The 16,919-nt window shown below is 32.0% G+C and overlaps 4 protein-coding genes across 6 annotated transcripts; 2 read left to right on the plus strand and 2 right to left on the minus strand.

Annotated features, from left to right (window-relative positions):
* The first annotated feature begins 974 nt into the window (after positions 1-974).
* On the plus strand, positions 975-5,097 carry LOC126863466 (GATOR complex protein MIOS-B). Its single transcript, XM_050613671.1, has 15 exons — positions 975-1,420; positions 1,513-1,710; positions 1,778-2,077; positions 2,160-2,387; positions 2,464-2,625; positions 2,702-2,883; positions 2,947-3,080; positions 3,148-3,261; positions 3,326-3,689; positions 3,765-3,903; positions 3,967-4,105; positions 4,176-4,383; positions 4,493-4,704; positions 4,790-4,862; positions 4,932-5,097. The coding sequence occupies exons 1-15, from the start codon at positions 1,300-1,302 to the stop codon at positions 4,935-4,937; spliced, it is 2,580 nt and encodes an 859-aa protein (XP_050469628.1). The 5' UTR covers positions 975-1,299; the 3' UTR covers positions 4,938-5,097.
* Positions 4,996-5,802, minus strand: LOC126863526 (uncharacterized). The gene is made up of 3 exons (XM_050613818.1): positions 5,619-5,802; positions 5,297-5,483; positions 4,996-5,210 (listed from the first exon to the last, which is right to left on the minus strand). Exons 1-3 carry the CDS (start codon positions 5,697-5,699, stop codon positions 5,122-5,124), a joined length of 357 nt encoding a protein of 118 aa, XP_050469775.1. The 5' UTR covers positions 5,700-5,802; the 3' UTR covers positions 4,996-5,121.
* A 279-nt stretch (positions 5,803-6,081) lies between these two features.
* On the plus strand, positions 6,082-13,158 carry LOC126863450 (zinc finger matrin-type protein CG9776-like). 2 transcript variants are annotated; one of them, XM_050613632.1, is made up of 9 exons: positions 6,082-6,251; positions 6,572-6,885; positions 6,959-7,090; positions 7,568-7,733; positions 7,810-7,991; positions 8,068-8,448; positions 8,834-8,939; positions 10,120-10,238; positions 10,317-13,158. In XM_050613632.1, the coding sequence occupies exons 2-9, from the start codon at positions 6,589-6,591 to the stop codon at positions 12,615-12,617; spliced, it is 3,684 nt and encodes a 1,227-aa protein (XP_050469589.1). In that variant the 5' UTR covers positions 6,082-6,251; positions 6,572-6,588; the 3' UTR covers positions 12,618-13,158. The 2 variants fall into 2 exon arrangements, with proteins under 2 accessions (XP_050469589.1, XP_050469590.1); XM_050613633.1 differs by having other exon boundaries at positions 6,083-6,251; positions 7,813-7,991.
* Positions 13,159-13,344: 186 nt separating this feature from the next.
* Positions 13,345-16,780, minus strand: LOC126863487 (ADP-dependent glucokinase). 2 transcript variants are annotated; one of them, XM_050613719.1, is made up of 5 exons: positions 16,299-16,780; positions 15,904-16,191; positions 15,682-15,818; positions 15,163-15,611; positions 13,345-14,658 (listed from the first exon to the last, which is right to left on the minus strand). In XM_050613719.1, the coding sequence occupies exons 1-5, from the start codon at positions 16,763-16,765 to the stop codon at positions 14,416-14,418; spliced, it is 1,584 nt and encodes a 527-aa protein (XP_050469676.1). In that variant the 5' UTR covers positions 16,766-16,780; the 3' UTR covers positions 13,345-14,415. The 2 variants fall into 2 exon arrangements, with proteins under 2 accessions (XP_050469676.1, XP_050469677.1); XM_050613720.1 differs by having other exon boundaries at positions 14,443-14,627.
* Positions 16,781-16,919: the final 139 nt, after the last annotated feature.

Below are 16,919 nucleotides of genomic sequence, written 5' to 3' on the forward strand. Positions count from 1 at the left end.
ATTTGTGGAAAATTAAGAAAATCTTGATATTATATTTACATTTTACACCTCTCTCTCTCTATATATATATATATAATATTATTATTATATATATATATATATACAATGTGTGTGAAAAATGTGTGTGCGCGCGTGTGTGTATGTATATGTATATATATACACACGCGCGCGCAGGCACACACGCATGTAGGTACTATTAAGTACTGGAACTTTACAAAATGGTTATGATTTGAAACATATTTATTAAATAACATTTTAGAGGATAAGTAATATTTTTTCTGCACTTTCCTTTTGATATTTTTGTACTATTGAAATTAATTGTGCCTTTTTAAGTGTTCACTACTAAGAAATTGAAATTAATAATATAATAAAGTTTTTTAATATAGCTTACCAGTGTGTATAAATTAAAAAAAATTTCATCTCATGAATGTCTGTATAGGAGATATATTACATATTATAATTATTCATAAAAGTATGTTATGCATATAAATATAAAATTATTGCTTTATCATAAATTAAATCATTCTTTATGTAATTATCATGTATTATCATCACTATAATTTAACTATATGTCTATAGCTTTTGATAGAATCTATTTTGTGCAAATTAGAAGAACAATGTTGTATATGATTTGTACACACACACACACACATACATCATGCGTCTTAAGATAATGAAAATGTATTACTAATTAGTAAATTAATCAAATTGTATGAAGTAAGTACATATATATGTAATGTGAGTGCAATGTTACATACATTATTTTCTCTGCACAAAACTAAATAAATAAGTATGAATATAAAATAATGTAACAAAAATAGCCCTGAATTTTTATTTCTTAATAATTTAGTGATCGTCAAATTACAATAAAATTTTAACTATCAAATAATATTTGATTAAATATCGAGTAATTTTTGTAACAAATTATGATTATAGTTATCTGTACTTTTTGAGTACCCGTTATATGGAAGTATAAGTATTGGACAAATTTCACAAATATCCAATCAGAAGTATAAACGTATAGAAATTTTTTGTTGTCACTGCAATTTACTATTAACACCCAAAGTTACCATGAATCATTCGTAAAACAGTCAAAAAAATGAATACTGAAGTGTCAGATTTAAATGAAAATGTTTGTTAAAAAAATATGTTCGAGGTTAAGAAACATTTTTTAAGATCAGAAAATAGGATCATAATGCATAGCTGCAAAACGCATCATCCTTTTTTTATTATTTTAAGCAAAAAGTTAGAGTAATGTATTTTATTTTTGTTGACAAAATTTCATAAAACTACTACAAAATGAGTAGTATTAAACTTGATATACAGTGGTCTCCAGTTCATGCCAATAAATTTATTACATGGGGTACAGAAATCTGTTTGTATGAAGTAATACAAGTAAAAGACAATAATAGACAATTATGTGAGTAAATGTTTCTTATAAAATATAATTGTATTCTATACATAGTTTAATAGAAATAGAATGTTATTCCATATCTTATATTTTCGTTACAGATACAAAGATTTCTGATTGTACAGTTGCTCATTTACTTGCAACAAATACTAATCATCATTATGTCAAATGTATTGATATATATCCACAATTAGAACCAGATATTCTATTAGCTGTTGGACAAGCAAATGGAAAAGTTGTTTTAACTACTTTTGGTCCAACAATTTTTGATTCCCAAGGTCTTAGTGGAAAGGAACTAGGTAAATTATTTCGATAAATAAAATCTATTACACATTTATATTTTATTACATTTACAAATTATTATAGTCCCAAAACATGCAAGACAATGCAATACGGTTGCTTGGAATCCCATAGACACAAATTTAATTGTGTCTGGTTTAGATAAACATAGTAAAGATCATTCCATTTTATTATGGGATATAAATAAAGGTTTGCAAACCTCTGAAAGAGTGCATCACCACAATACAGTGCAAACAGATTCTATGAGACCTATTGCAGAAGTTGGTGTTTCAGAAACTATACATTCTATTGCTTGGTTCAAACATGAACAAAAATGTATGGTAGTTGGCACTAATAACAAACAATTAAAAATCATTGATTTCAGAGGTATTATAATAAAACAGTGTCATTGCATATTTTTTATACGTAATGTAATTTGCCATATATACATTATATTATTTTATATTAGATTCTGCAAAAGTGGTCAACACAACAGCCACTAAAGCTGTTTATAATGTATCAGTAAATCCGCATAATAATTATCATTTACTTTCAAGTGTTGATAATCAGATAACAATTTGGGATACAAGATGCTTTGAAAAACCTGTTTTAACATTATCACAAACTAGACAAATTACGAAAGTATTATGGTGCCCAACTAGGCACAATCTTTTGGGTGCTTTACAAAAAGACTCAGGTAAAGTATCAATTTAATTTTCTCTTAATTTAATCATAAATTGTATTAATAAGCATTGATATCATCTTTAATGAAGCGACACTGCATTTGTATGACATTCAACATTGTGGAATTGGAGGAGGAGAAGATACAGAACCTGGAGCATTAGAAAGAACAGTTGCACCACCTTGGTATAGTCCTGTAAGTTTTTCATGGCATCCAACACACGTGAACAGATTATTGGCAATATCTCAACAAGGTTTGACAATATTATATTATAAACTTATACAAATTATAGAATAAAGTGTTTCTGATTTTATTTTATCCTTTTAAAGGACTTACAGATTATACAGTTTGTGAAAGAATTACAGTAAACTGGTCAACACGATCTCATCTTGCCTGGAATCATGCTTCAAAATCATTTAAATATATATGCAGTAATGATAATATTTACAAAGCCCTGAACGATATTTCTATCTTAACTAAAACACGTGCTGCTTCAGAATATGGCTTACTTGTAAGTTAAGGAAATTTACAATTTATATTTTTTATATAACATCTTTAATATATATATCTGTAGCCAGAGCTGGCTCAAAATGGGGAATTGGCTGAAAATGAAACTCTGAAAAACTTATGGCAGTGGTTGTACTTAAGTCGCTATTTAGTAGAGGATGGCACTATACCATCTGCAGATAATAAACATCCAGGTGTCAGGTAAATTAATGATTTTCTGATCATATATCTGAAAATTCACAAAATAATATCTATTAATGTTACATAGAACAGTTTTAAAACTAGATGGCCAACAAGGATCTACCAATGGTTCCTTAAAGTCGGAACTAATTCATCGTCCTTGGTCGGATATAGGATCTAATCATACCGCAAAAATTTACAGGTATAAAATACATGCAATGTATCATACTAAAGCTTTGTAACATAATTTAATATTTATATAATAGATCTGCAGACAGAGATAAAGGATTGCTTTTATGTGGTTGGAGATTTGATAAAGATACCAATACCCTTTATGATAACTTATTCTTAGAAAGATTAGAAAGAGAAGGAGCATATCCAAGAGCAGCAGCAATTGCAGTTTTTAATTTGTGTTTACGGCAAGCTATTGAAATTTTAAATCGAGGAGCTACTAAAATGTCGATGTCTACAAATTTAAATATCGTTGCTATGGCTTTATCAGGATTTTCCGAAGACCGGAATAGTATGTGGAGAGAATCATGTTTAAAATGTAGATCTCAACTTTCAGACCCTTATTTGAGAGCAACTTTTGCTTTTCTAACAGCAGACGATTCTTATGAAAATGTTCTTGTAAGTACACATTGATCTTTGTTCCTTATGAAACATAATATTCATATATGAAATGAGAAAAATAAATATTTTTAGAATGAAAACGGTATGGCAGTTGAAGACAGAGTAGCCTTTGCACTTATGTTTTTATCGGATAATAAGTTAAGCGAATATTTAAAAAAATTAACTCAAAAGTTAACTGATGAAGGAAATTTAGCGGGTTTTCTTTTGACAGGTTTGCATAATTTAATAAACACATGCTAATTATAATATTTACTTATTATGTATTGCGTCTTAGGTACTAGTTTAGAAGGTATACAATTATTAAATCGGTACTTAGAAATTACTGGTGATGTTCAAAGTTGTAGTTTAATAGCTATTAGAGCATTTACACCAACATTACTTCAAGAAAATCAAGTCCAAGTTTGGATTACAAGGTACTACAATAAACAATATTTATTTAAAAGATTATGGGAAATAAATATAACTTCAAAAATTGCAATAAAGTTATAGAAATCTTTTGAATGCTTGGAAAATGTGGACCCAAAGGGCTCACTTTGATATCGCGATGAGGTCTTCAACGAATGAAAAGCCTCCGCAACAAATATATGTTTCTTGTAATTTTTGTGGTAAAAGTATATCAGCCTTTATGCAAGGTTTAAGTAGAGCAAGAGGACCTTTTGGCAGGTTAGGAAGTACACCCAATAAACTGAAGGTAATATGTCTCTGAATATTTGATAGAATATTTGATAGAGCAATAATTAAAGTTTCAAGTAAAATAATATTTTATATTTATAAAATAATGTCTTCTTACTTTTTTGTAGATGTCTTCGTGTCCAAATTGTAGAAAACCACTACCGCGATGCGCAATATGCTTAATGCATATGGGCACAGTAAGTGGATTGCAAATGACAACATCCAGTGTTAGTAGAAGCGAAGAATGTGATAATAAATTGACAGAATTTAGTAATTGGTTTACATGGTGTCAAACATGTAGACATGGTGGTCATGCTGATCATATTACACATTGGTTTCGGTAATATATTTTAAGATCATACGTATTAATTTCCTCTAATTCATATATTTTCTCTTTTAAGTAATTTATTGTCTTATTTAAACAGGCAACATTCAGAATGTCCAGTAACCTCATGTACATGTAGATGCTTCTCTTTAGATGCATCATGTAAAATAGCAGTGGGTATAACATAAATAGAAATCTAAGATTCTAAAAGTTTTAAATAATACTGATGATGCTCATTAAAGTTTTAGGATTTCATTTTGTACATTTCTTGGAACAACATGAATGTTATAAATGAAGGATAATGAGTCTTGTGAACAAGATACTATTTAAATTTATTATAAAAGAATAATTTACACTTCGACATATATATTAAAATAATCGTATTCTTATAAAAAGTTTTTAAACATTTTTATAGGTTATACAATTATAAATTTAAAATCCTGTTTCATCTTCAGACATTTTCCATTTTCCTGGTCCTAATACATTCAAGATAACCATGAGTTGTTTATATCGATCGACATCTATAATTAATAATCTATAATTAATATTTTCCTTATTTTTATACACCTTACAATATATACGTATATAAAATAAGATCGAAATTTACCAAAATTCTCTGTCATACTAAGTGGGAATACTATATAATTACTGCAGTTCATTGTAGATGCGGATTGTAATGTGCCATGTATTTCTATATAACCTTCAGCATCGTTATCAATTGGTACTGGTAAGGTTACATTAACTTGTACACCATCGGTTGTTTTTACTTCTATATTTTTACCGTTTGAACCTTTCTAGAAATTATAAAATACTTCAATAAATTAATATAACTAATTCTAACGGAATAAATACTATAAGTCAGGAACAACTATTGACATCAAGTAATGGTATTTATGTATATTCTTACATTAATATCAAATAAATCTTACTTTTCCAATAGTGCCAAGTATAATTACTTGTTCTCCAACATTTTGTGCCAATTGACGACCTTCAATACGCTTTTTTATCATTTTTTTCTTTGTTAATAATACCTCTACTTCTAAAAACTGTTTTGAAAATTATACATTATACGTCGAAGCACTATAGTGACATGACAATGATTTAAATATGGTGTTTTCGGACAATCAACTTTTAGATCTAAAATACTAGATCTAACATAAGCTATGAATTGGTGAATAAAATGATAGAACTTAAATTCTTATTTTCTGGCCAATTATTAAAACATTCAAGACATTATAATGAACTATATTTATATATTAAATATATCTCCGTATTAGATTTAATCACTACAGTGTAGTGAATTCTTCCAAAGAGTTGGTCAGTATATTTATTGGACATATATAAGTAGCTACGTAGCATTTTGAGTTCTACCATCTAAGGTTTTTTTGCTTCTATGTGCTGCACCTACAATCAGTGCGGCTTCTTCCATTCGTTTTTGGTTCTACGTTATGTCGTGTTCTGCGAATGATTCTTGAAAGGATCAAACCATATTATTTTCATTATTTTGCGCTAGTACTTATCGAGAATAGAGTACTAAAGTTGCAAATAAACTATTGAGAAAGGTAAATATCTTTAATAACGTGTAACACATCGAGAAATATCGTCGATGTTTTATCGAGGATAACAATGGCTGCAATGCGACATTTAAAATGATTTCTTTCCTTTACTAATGCGTATGGAGTATGGAATTCTAGAATTAAATTTTATAATGAATTGAAAGCATCGAAATTTACCAAACGTTTAACATTATCATGATTCTTAGAATTAGATCATGCATGATTGTATGATCTACATATTTTTCGTCATATATTGGCAAATAAAAAGATCTTCTTATAACATAACCTGATATATTGATTTTATAGGTATGATGTGCTTTTTACAGATTGAGGTTATAGAGAAATGGAGCAGGAATCGAGACGTAAAGGGCCAAGAAGCCCTAGTGCAGACTCAGAAGACTCATCTCATAGAAGAAGATCAAGGAAATATGATCGATCTCCATCTCCAAGAAGAAGCAGATATCGAAGATCTCGTTCCAGAGATAGAAGATCACGTTCCAGTTCCAGAGATAGAAGAAGGAAAGACTCTAGTCGTTCACAACAAGAATGGAAACAGCAAGCTGCATCTCAGTCTCAATCTTCTACTCCTAATCCAGCTAATCCTGGTGGTTATGTTCCAGCAGTTCACAATCAATACCAGGTAAATCAAATATGTCTAGGAAAAAGGAAAGAATATAAAAGAAGGAAATAAATAATATATATTTATTTTTCAGGCACCACCACCTCCAAACACCAGTCAACCACCACCACCTTTGCCAGCTTATAACCAAGGCTACAATAATTACAATTACAACTATGGACAAGGCTATGACTACAGCTACCAGCAACCCACTGGTTATCGCAGTGTAAGTTTTTTGAGAGTACATTAGTTCAAAGGAGTATGTATAATGATTAGCTGATATCGTAATAATTAAAATTATATTGCGTTTAAGGCAATATAATTAAATTCCAATACTTTTGAAACATTACCTATTCATAGGTTTGATTGTATTGTATGAGTTTGTAAAAGTAATTATGAAATTATTACACAAACTACCGAAATGTTTTTAATAATATTTGGTAGTACTGTCCATTTTTTGGCGGATGAACATTACGTTCTTTTGTATCGCGAAGTATTGTGAATCCCCTCGTAAGTATAACGTTCGCGTTGTTTATTTTATTGGCATCGACATTGGAAACCAGTATTATTGACCAGATGATTTGTCTTCAAGAATCTTCCGTGTATTATCCAAAGTTCTGATTTGAGTATGGACAAATAAAGGTAAGGTTTGATAGAAGCATTGTTTGAGTATTTGACATCAAATGTATATTTATTTTGTTAGGATTATCCACCACCAAATTGGCAAGGGAATCAGGTAGCTTATAACAATCAACAACCACCACCTCCTCCCTCATTAACATCCCAGCAAGAATCGTCAAGACCAGTGGATAGTGGTTCCTCTGGATTAGTGTCATCCTTGGCAAGACCTGAAGATGTCAAGAAGGAAGGTGAGTCTTTTATTTTATTTTGATTTAAATTTATTAGCTGATATTATTTTAATACATTTTTATGTTCTATGCCCAGCAGCAATTGCAGCTGAGGTAAAACAGCAAAAAGCAACTCTGGGTAAACAACGTGAAGAATACGTTAAGAAATCTACTACATTACAACGCGAATTGGAGATTCTGCGACAACAGTGCGATGAAATTGGTAAAGAAGGTGGAAGAGAGAATAATCGTATTTTAAAAGAGAATCATAAATTGCAGGTACGCAATTATTACATAAAATGATCAACAATATATTTCAACAGCTTTTCATTGTATGTTAATTCTTAATTTGCAGATTGAGATACAAAATAAAATGAAATCGATACATAATGTAATCGATATGCTTACCGGAATTATAGGAGATAAAGCTACTGTTGATGATCTGAAAAGCAAGTTTAAAGTAGAAATTAGCAAATGTTCAAGAAGTCCCAAAGAAGACTTTCCGAAAGGAAAATCATTGTCGCCCGACCGATCATCGGCATCCGACTCCGACAAGGAATCCAAAATTGAAAGGGACATAAAAGAACGAAGGTCTCCCGAAGATTCTAAACCTATGTACAATTTTGTACATTATGACCCAGAAATGCATTGGTGTAAAGTCTGCGATATATTTCCTAAAACGGCAAAGGAATATTTGAATCATCTGCATAGCAATGAGCACAAAGAAGCTTGCTTAGTAAGTTGCCTGTTATTCTAATAATAGAGTCTTAGTGAAACTCATTCAGCTCTGGTATAGGTACTTTCAATAACTGAATGTAGAAATTTCTAACTGAAGATCGTTTTCATAAATAACTTTTATAACCATTAGAACAGGATGCAGAAAAATCTAACTGATAATTGATTTACATTGTGAGAGAACAAATGGATTCGATTAAAACTATGTATTTCTAATTTGAACTATATTTGTATAAGGATGATATATTACAGTAACAGTCAACCTGCAGGTACTTGGTACATAGTCTGATTGATGTATCATAACAATGTCTCATTAAGAAGTACCACAGAATATTTGTATAGTATTGTAGGAAACATTCTCATTAACATCTAATTCCCTGCAACAGGAACGCAAGATAGTTGACATGCCGTGGCATGAGCGGAATGGAGAGGGAACGGAAAAGGAAGTGCCCTATTATCCTGGACTGCCAACGAAAAGAACACCTATTAAAGGTATGGTTCATTTCAGTGGATAATTACTAATAGCATACAATTCCGTAGCTTGTGCACAGACACTGTGTCCGGTATGTATTGAAGAGATCTACGACTATGGTTTGCTAAAAAATTTGCTTGCATTAACATACGTATTATCGACTTACATAGTCGTATTATGTACGCGAAAAGAAAGATAATTAGGCTTCAAACATTTCTTGCCTTTTTCTTTCTCCAAATTATTCAAAATAATATACATCAGAGATGTCCGTTATGGAAATGAATCGTTTTATAAATTTGTACGCGGAATAATTTTTATTTTTTCCGTGAAGTGTCTTTTACACATCACAATGTTAGCAGCAAATTTTGTAGCAATGATGTAAACACCATAAAGATGCACTGGATTTTAAATGGACTCGAGGAGCACACTTTCGGGCGATTTCAGATATTTCAGCTTCTATAATCGAACCATTTAAAATTATTCCTCGCAAGTGTACTGTTCGTCGATTCATCATATATAGGTCTATTTACAGTCAAGAATGAACAAAGGAAGATCTTATCAATGTGAAATATATATTAATATGAATCAATGTTATCATAATGCTGGTGCGTGTATAAATACAAATAACGTATATAGTTATATGAAAATGTGTAAATTGTGATATTCGCTCGTGTCACTTATTTTATTTAGCATATATATTATATTATTAAATAGGTTTATGATATATATTATAAATCGAAATATTTTTGTGAAACGTACTGTAAATGCCGATTAATTTTTTTGAGATATATATAGAAGTTAAAACAATTATTAATTTTTAGCTTTTATATGATTAATAAAAGTTAAGAAAAAAGGTCAAAAAAATACATGAGGTAGTTGCAGTACGTGTAAAAATTCTATGTTATGTTGCTTTATGTAATTTCTTATTTTCATTTTACTTGTAATATCTTTGTGGTATATTTGTATGAATAAAATATGATTTCTTCCCATCCTTTTTTTCTTCTAGAATTCAACGTGGAAGACTACGGAAGAATATTTAATGTTATCAACCATTTATTGAGCATCTTTTAATATATATTGTTTTTGTTTTCAGTGACATGAATGTGTCGTGGCAGAATATAAGGTCATTCTTTATGAACTTAAATTGTTTACCATTTTCAAAGCTTAAGTAATGCTAAGTGTTAAAATATTTGCTTATAGGTTTACAGTTCTTCAGCGCTGCAACGGCATGGTACTGCAAGCTTTGCGATTCCTGGATCGGGGATCTCCATTGTGCAAGTTTGCACCTGAAATCTAAACAGCATTCAGAAAATTATTCTGTATGTTCTTTATTTTCTAAATTTTGTATTTCAAAAAAAGGGGCAATATAAAATTAATTAGTTAACATCTTTATTTAGCGTTTTGTCGAGCAAAATCCACATTGGGAAACCGATTGGATGGCAGATCGTGAGAAAGCATTCTCAGAGGAGAAACACAAACAGATCCAAATGGAATTGCAGAAGCACAAAGACGACGACCCACCACCGAAATCAAAGAAATCAAAGAAGTCGAAGAAGAGTAAGAAGAAATCTAAGAAGCGAAGAAACAGAAGCAGTGGCAGCGACAGTTCCAGCGAATCAGAAAATTCGGACACAGATTCCGATCAGGATATGTCCAAGAGCATTCGTGTTGCTATGCGAAATAAAATGAAAGCGTCGACGCAAGCCATTCTGAATGAAGAGATAGATTATCATCGGATAAAATTGAAAGGACACTGGTCAAAAATGGCGCAACACTTGAATCAATCACTGACTCCAGAACCTCAACCTGTCGAAACTGATGAAAGACAGTTGTTGAATTCGATCAGAGACAAATTAAAAGCGAAGCAGGAAGAAGAAATGAAGTCTATTAGTAATCGAAGGCTGAGCCAAGAGAAAGTAATTGAAGAAGAGGAGGAAGAACAAGAACAGGCTTCTTTTTCGAACAAATCAAAGCCGGAGAATTTAGAAGCTTGGGGACCAAAAGAACCTCCTAAACCCTTCTGGATAAAGAAGGAAGAGGAAAAACCGCAACCCATAGCCAACAAACCAATCGAATTACCCAAACCAGAAGAAATGCCTAAACCGCATATGGGATTCTGGACAAAACAGCAAGTCAACATGACCGTAAAACCGCCTGAAAATAAATCTGTAGAGAAGGAGGATGAGAGACAACGAGAAAGCGATAGATACAAAGACGATCGGGATAGAAAGTATGACAGACGGGAGGATAAATACGATCGTTATAGCAGCAGGTACGAAAGAAGGCGCGGGCGAGACAGAGATCGTGATCGTGACAGAGATAGGGATAGGGACCGTGATAGGGACAGGGACAGGGATAGAGATCGAGACAGGGACTATTACGATGATCGAAGAAAACGAGATAGTAATGAATCTCCTCGACGTGAAAGAAGTTGGCGCGACAGCCCAAAAAGAGGTTACGATAAATATGGTAAGGACAGAAGAGACGATAATTCATCTAACGACGAGTCCAAATTCGAGAAGAAAACAAACGAATCCGCGTCTAAATCTAAGAAGGGTAGTATACAGACTAAAAAGTCAACGCCTCAGGTATCGAAAGGTAAATTACCATTCATTGGTAGATTACCGCTATTTAAGAAGAAAGCTGAAGAACCAAAGTTGCCTGAGAAAGATATTACTCCTCTTCCCTATCAGCAGAGTAAATTCGAAGATACACCGAAAGTTCCCAATGAGATCATAAACCCACCTGGTGTTGTACATATCACCAAGCTTGCAACTCCAATAAATCTGGGTAATAATAATAATAACACTACCAGCAGCAGTAACAATAATAGTAGCATTACTACCACAGCTAATAGTACAAGCACTCTACCTCCTCAAACCAACAAAAGTCAACCGATGAAAATATTGGTAGCTCCACCACCTCCGGTATTGAATGAAACGAAACCTACACAGCAGGTGGTCGATATGGAGATTGAAGATCAATCTGAGGAAACAGTAATAGAGGAACCAATAATAGAGCAGCAAAAACAAACGCACAGTATATCGAAATTACCTCTGCCTCCACATCCTCCTCCTCCTCTGAATAGACCACCACCACCTTTCTCGACTACGTCGCAGCAGCAACAGCAGCAACAGCAACAGGCAACGGTGCAAAGTAGACCGCAATTCCCTACGAATCGACCTCCACCGCCATTTATGACAACTCCACCACCGTTCGTTCAGAGTCAACCACGATTTCCGCCTCATCAACCAGTACGGCCACCGGTGCAAAGTCATCCTCCTTTCATGGCAAATCCACCGCCACAAATGCCCACTGTACCTCCTTTCGTTCAAAATCATCAAAATCCACCACCACCTCCACTACCAACTGTTGAGAATACTACACAAGATATTTCCGACATCCCGGAACCCACTGAAAAACGAACTGATCCAAGCATACCTCTGCCTGATGATTTGCAAGAGGCCCTAAATATCATCTTCCCAAAAGAGGAAACAGAAACGAAACAACAAAGTCAACAAGAAAGTAACATTATGTATTCGTCTATGTATAGTATGTTAGGGTGTGTTGGGTATGGGCCAGAATATATGGATCAACCACCACCTGAAATTACTCAAGCGGAGACAGAAGTAGATACTCAACCTGGACCAGATGATTTGAAGATGTTAGGCATTGACGAAGGAGATACAATCCTATAAAACTTTTTATAAACTCACAATGTTTTCTGGTTTGAATGTTTTTTTTGATAAGGATCTAGCGTTAAACTCTAAGTCACGTTGACTGTCTATTCCTTCTACTTTGAAACAATTGTTATTTGTATTGTAATTTCTTGACTTAAAATTTATATGTTATGTATGTTAACATCGAATATTATGTAATTATGTAAACTAGTATTTTAAGTAAGAAATAGTAAATGTTTCTTTCTCATGTGCTAATGGCGAATTGGTTGATACTAAAGCGTTGCCTTAGCGAAATAACTGAGTGAAATGAGCTTGTGAAAGATTTACTGTTTTTTATTAACTATACTGTTTTCATTTAATTCTGATTGAAAAAGATATCTCCAGGTTTTTATGAGTTTGCTAAAAAAAAAAAAACTAAACAGTTAAGCTAAACGTTACAGTGTCATATAATTACTTTTACTTAAGGCGTATATATATATATATACACCTTAGGCACGTGTCAATACTTAAATTTCCATATGTGTATAAGAGTATTAAAAACACTTCTTTAGAAATATAAGTAATCAGCCTATTTACTTTTCCAGAACACATTTGAATACTTGTAAGAACAGCATAAACACTGTTTGGAAAACAAATTCAAAATGTACATTTGATTTATGAATAATATTCCATTAATAAATAACGAAATTACATGAAACGAGACGTGATGTTATAAAACTAAGGGATTCAAAGAAAAATGGACGCATTTTTCGTTGCATTATTCAACTATGCTTTGTTTATTCTTTTTCATGAAATTTTGTTTTTTCATTTGAAAATTATTTTATAGGGTTTTTTAAATGCTATATCACATAACTTCATCCTGAAGCGCACAACCTTCCATACAATACAATATAATTCAATGCCTTGTTTTCGTCAGTAATGCCAGGTAATGCTAAATAAGAAATACAGGTATTGCATGGCACATAACATAAATTATACAGCGTGTCCCGTAATCGATGATACAATCATGTACAGGGTGATTTTACATAAAAGAATAAGTCGAAAATATACAATAAATTTTTTTCATATGACATTTTGTTTTCGAGAAAATGAATTTAAAAATTCATTAAGTATATTGGGCATAAATAACATGCCTAATGGTGCTATATAGTATTGCCATATTGTAATTTCTCAAATGTCACTTAATTACTTAATAATTATTTTGAGACTCAACGATATTTTTACTACATTACAATGGAACGAACGGTAACAAACTTCAAACTGTATGTACAGGGCACGCAAATTAGAGCAATAATTAATTAACTCCAATTTTAAAGCTAGTGTTGAAACGTCCCATGCATGAAATAAAATGACATTTAATTTTTATAATATTTATTATACTTTGTTCTCTTTTAAAAATGTCATTCGATATTATGCATAGTTTCAAACGCGTTTTTTATTATGTATAAGGAGATAAAATGCTTATATACTTTTTATATGTGAAAATCTATATCTAAAGTTAGATATTTGAATAACTCAAATCATTACCATATTATTTAATACTATTTTTAAGCCCTGTAATTTTTAACATACATAAGTACAACACGGAATAAAATATCAAAAGATTGCTGTTCTTTAACCTATGAACAACATCTGCATATCAGAAAACAACAACGAACGTGTTGTATATATTGGAATGATAGCCCATGGAATGAATTATAATCTAAGTTTCCAAAGCTGCTGTGCATTAAAATCTAATTTGACTTTGTGAGTATCGTAGTAAAGTAGTACGAAAATTCAATATTGCTCAACTATCTTGAAAAGTACAAACAGTACATTAAATCTGTAGTACAAGGCCCGCGCTTGAAATATTATCTCCGCCGCCAGCAGTTTGCGCTGCTTCGGTGCAAACTAATACTGGTGCCACACAAACTTGAATAATAACATCTTTGCTTTCTATTTTTAATGTTTCGTCCCAACAGGATACTGGTTTCTCAATATCTAGTGCTATCCGGGTGCCATCAACGATAGACGTCGAAAAGCTATCGTCTAAAATCAACGCAGCTTTACTAATGTCGACCTAAAATTTCATAAGTTCATATATATACATATACAGAGTAGGTCAACTAAAAGGTATCATCTAAATATCTTTACTATTGTATGAAAAATCTTCTCAGAACGAAGTTACACTATTTCAAAGGGCACAAATGACTAATACTATGCTTGATATGGTGGTCGTTTGCTGCAATGCATAATTCAAATTTTCTAATTAGTTTTTCATACATAGTTTCTATTTCATCCAATGTTATGGATACACCTACAGCTGCAATTCTCTCCTTCATATCTTTCGACGTTATAAGTTTGTCACGATAAACTACATTTTGTAATCTTATAAAATAATGACATTAAAAATGTCTGTCCATTAATATATGTTCCCCTTGAAACAGTGCAATTTTGTCCTAAACAGATTTTTCACACAATAGTAAGTAAAGGAGATATTTAGATCATCCCATTTAGCTGACTCACCCATATATTCATATAATTATAAGCTTATAATTAACAAAATATAATCATATTTACTTACATGGCTCGTCGCGCATACGTGTCTATGAGCTGTTAGTGATGCCTTGGCTGCTGCAGCCATCGTATTTTTCCATATAGAGCCTTTTACAGTAAATATAGCTTGATAGGCTAACGTGTGTACATGAATTCTAGTCAATTCTCGAGAATGCTCAATAGTCTTACTTTTCATACGTATCAATTTGAATAACGTTCGCATTTGATCTAAGACTGTCGCTATACGTGGCGTTGAATTTGCCACTAATGAAATATTTCCGTAATACATTGCGTTATGCAAGTTGGCTATTTCTTGCTCATTCATCCCTAAACTATCGGCAAATGGAATAATCGAGTCGCAAAGCTCAAAAAGTAATTTATCTTCCGCAAACGAGGCCATTTCAAAATGAATCTTAGTCAATGCAGATCGATCCGTCATTTGTTTCTTTACTTTACGTAAAAGTTTCTGTCTATCACCTGCATTTCAATAAACGTTTTTCTAAACAGATCACAAAACTTACACAACTAAGAATAGTGTTTCAATTACCATTAGGAAATGGATAATTATCCATCATTTGTAGACCACTGATAACAAGTAAGTTAGGCTCGTATGTTAACAGTAGTTTATCAAATGCATCAAGAGAACTAATTTTTGGATTATTGGCATCATTGTGAACTATGTACCTAAAAAATAGTTATAGTGATTTAGAAGGATCTATTACAATTATATATGTCTACAATATTTTCTGAAGTTTTTTAAATATTATACCTATTAGCTCTAGCACTGGAATATGGACCCCAAATATCTCCATACTTGTATTCAATTACTAAATGAATGTCATCCCTTTTCACTTCACCCCCTACAATATTAATAACCTGTGGTATCATTTGATGCAAGGATCTAGTCAGTTTTGCAGCAAGTGTAACATCACACCCTTCTCTTGCAAATCTTAAGGCCATAACTGCTGCGTTACCACCAATGGTAGAATATGAAGATGGATATGAACGAGCTTTGGCAACAAGATTGTCAAATAGTGTTCTATTTGCCATATATCTCCTGATACAAAAATGAAATGTTAATAAAATGTGAAATAGGAAAAATGTATTTCTCAATGAGAAATACAAAAATTCGATTAAAGGTGACATGGCAAAAGTAAGACTTACTCTGCAGCAGCTCCATGGCGAAAATAATAAGCGAAGCTTTTTAAAAGTTCTAGCTCTGTGTTGATTTCATCAAAATGTTGTGGTTGTCCGACTTCATCGGAATAGTTAAGTAAATCTTTAGCATTGACGTATACGTCGGTACACACGCCATAACCTATCGCAACTTTTGGTCGTGATGACATCACGTGTTTATTTTCAAGTCTTTCCAAGCCATGGATCAAAGTTTGCAAACGTTTCTGAAGAATGTTTTCTGAATTTCTATAATAAATTGCGACTAGAACTATTAGTACAGTGAACGCTGTACCAAATTTTAATCCCCTGTTGTACCCCATTTTGAGTTCCAATAACAATGAACTAAGCGCTGTAATCACTGGGCTCTTTAAAAATCTAATCAATGCAGAGTTGATACATAATTTTGTTAGATTATGATTAATAATGACAAATAACTGATCATAATAAATAACCATGCTATATCAATTTAAAACAATTCTTTACTTTTTAAAGAGAAATTTTAAAATGTATGTTACATTATACTAGTTTGACTATATTATATGCATGGTAACTCAGCTAAAAGGGATCACATGAATATTTACCTTATTTATTATTGTATGAAGAAATTTT

Source organism: Bombus huntii, chromosome 3 (genome assembly GCF_024542735.1).
Source record: "Bombus huntii isolate Logan2020A chromosome 3, iyBomHunt1.1, whole genome shotgun sequence".
Lineage (NCBI taxonomy): Eukaryota > Metazoa > Arthropoda > Insecta > Hymenoptera > Apidae > Bombus > Bombus huntii.

Coding starts and splice junctions, on each gene's coding strand:
- LOC126863466 (XM_050613671.1), top strand. CDS start 1,300: ATGAGTAGTATTAAACTTGATATACAGTGGTCTCCAGTTCATGCCAAT. Junction 1,711..1,777: donor TCTTAGTGGAAAGGAACTAG/GTAAATTATTTC, acceptor AAATTATTATAG/TCCCAAAACATGCAAGACAA. Junction 3,081..3,147: donor AATAAACATCCAGGTGTCAG/GTAAATTAATGA, acceptor AATGTTACATAG/AACAGTTTTAAAACTAGATG.
- LOC126863526 (XM_050613818.1), bottom strand. CDS start 5,699: ATGATAAAAAAGCGTATTGAAGGTCGTCAATTGGCACAAAATGTTGGA. Junction 5,484..5,618: donor TACTTGGCACTATTGGAAAA/GTAAGATTTATT, acceptor TATAATTTCTAG/AAAGGTTCAAACGGTAAAAA. Junction 5,211..5,296: donor TAGTATGACAGAGAATTTTG/GTAAATTTCGAT, acceptor TATTAATTATAG/ATGTCGATCGATATAAACAA.
- LOC126863450 (XM_050613632.1), top strand. CDS start 6,589: ATGGAGCAGGAATCGAGACGTAAAGGGCCAAGAAGCCCTAGTGCAGAC. Junction 7,734..7,809: donor TGAAGATGTCAAGAAGGAAG/GTGAGTCTTTTA, acceptor TTCTATGCCCAG/CAGCAATTGCAGCTGAGGTA. Junction 7,992..8,067: donor AAGAGAATCATAAATTGCAG/GTACGCAATTAT, acceptor CTTAATTTGCAG/ATTGAGATACAAAATAAAAT.
- LOC126863487 (XM_050613719.1), bottom strand. CDS start 16,765: ATGGTTATTTATTATGATCAGTTATTTGTCATTATTAATCATAATCTA. Junction 15,819..15,903: donor TCCAGTGCTAGAGCTAATAG/GTATAATATTTA, acceptor ACTATTTTTTAG/GTACATAGTTCACAATGATG. Junction 15,612..15,681: donor TAATTATCCATTTCCTAATG/GTAATTGAAACA, acceptor ATTGAAATGCAG/GTGATAGACAGAAACTTTTA.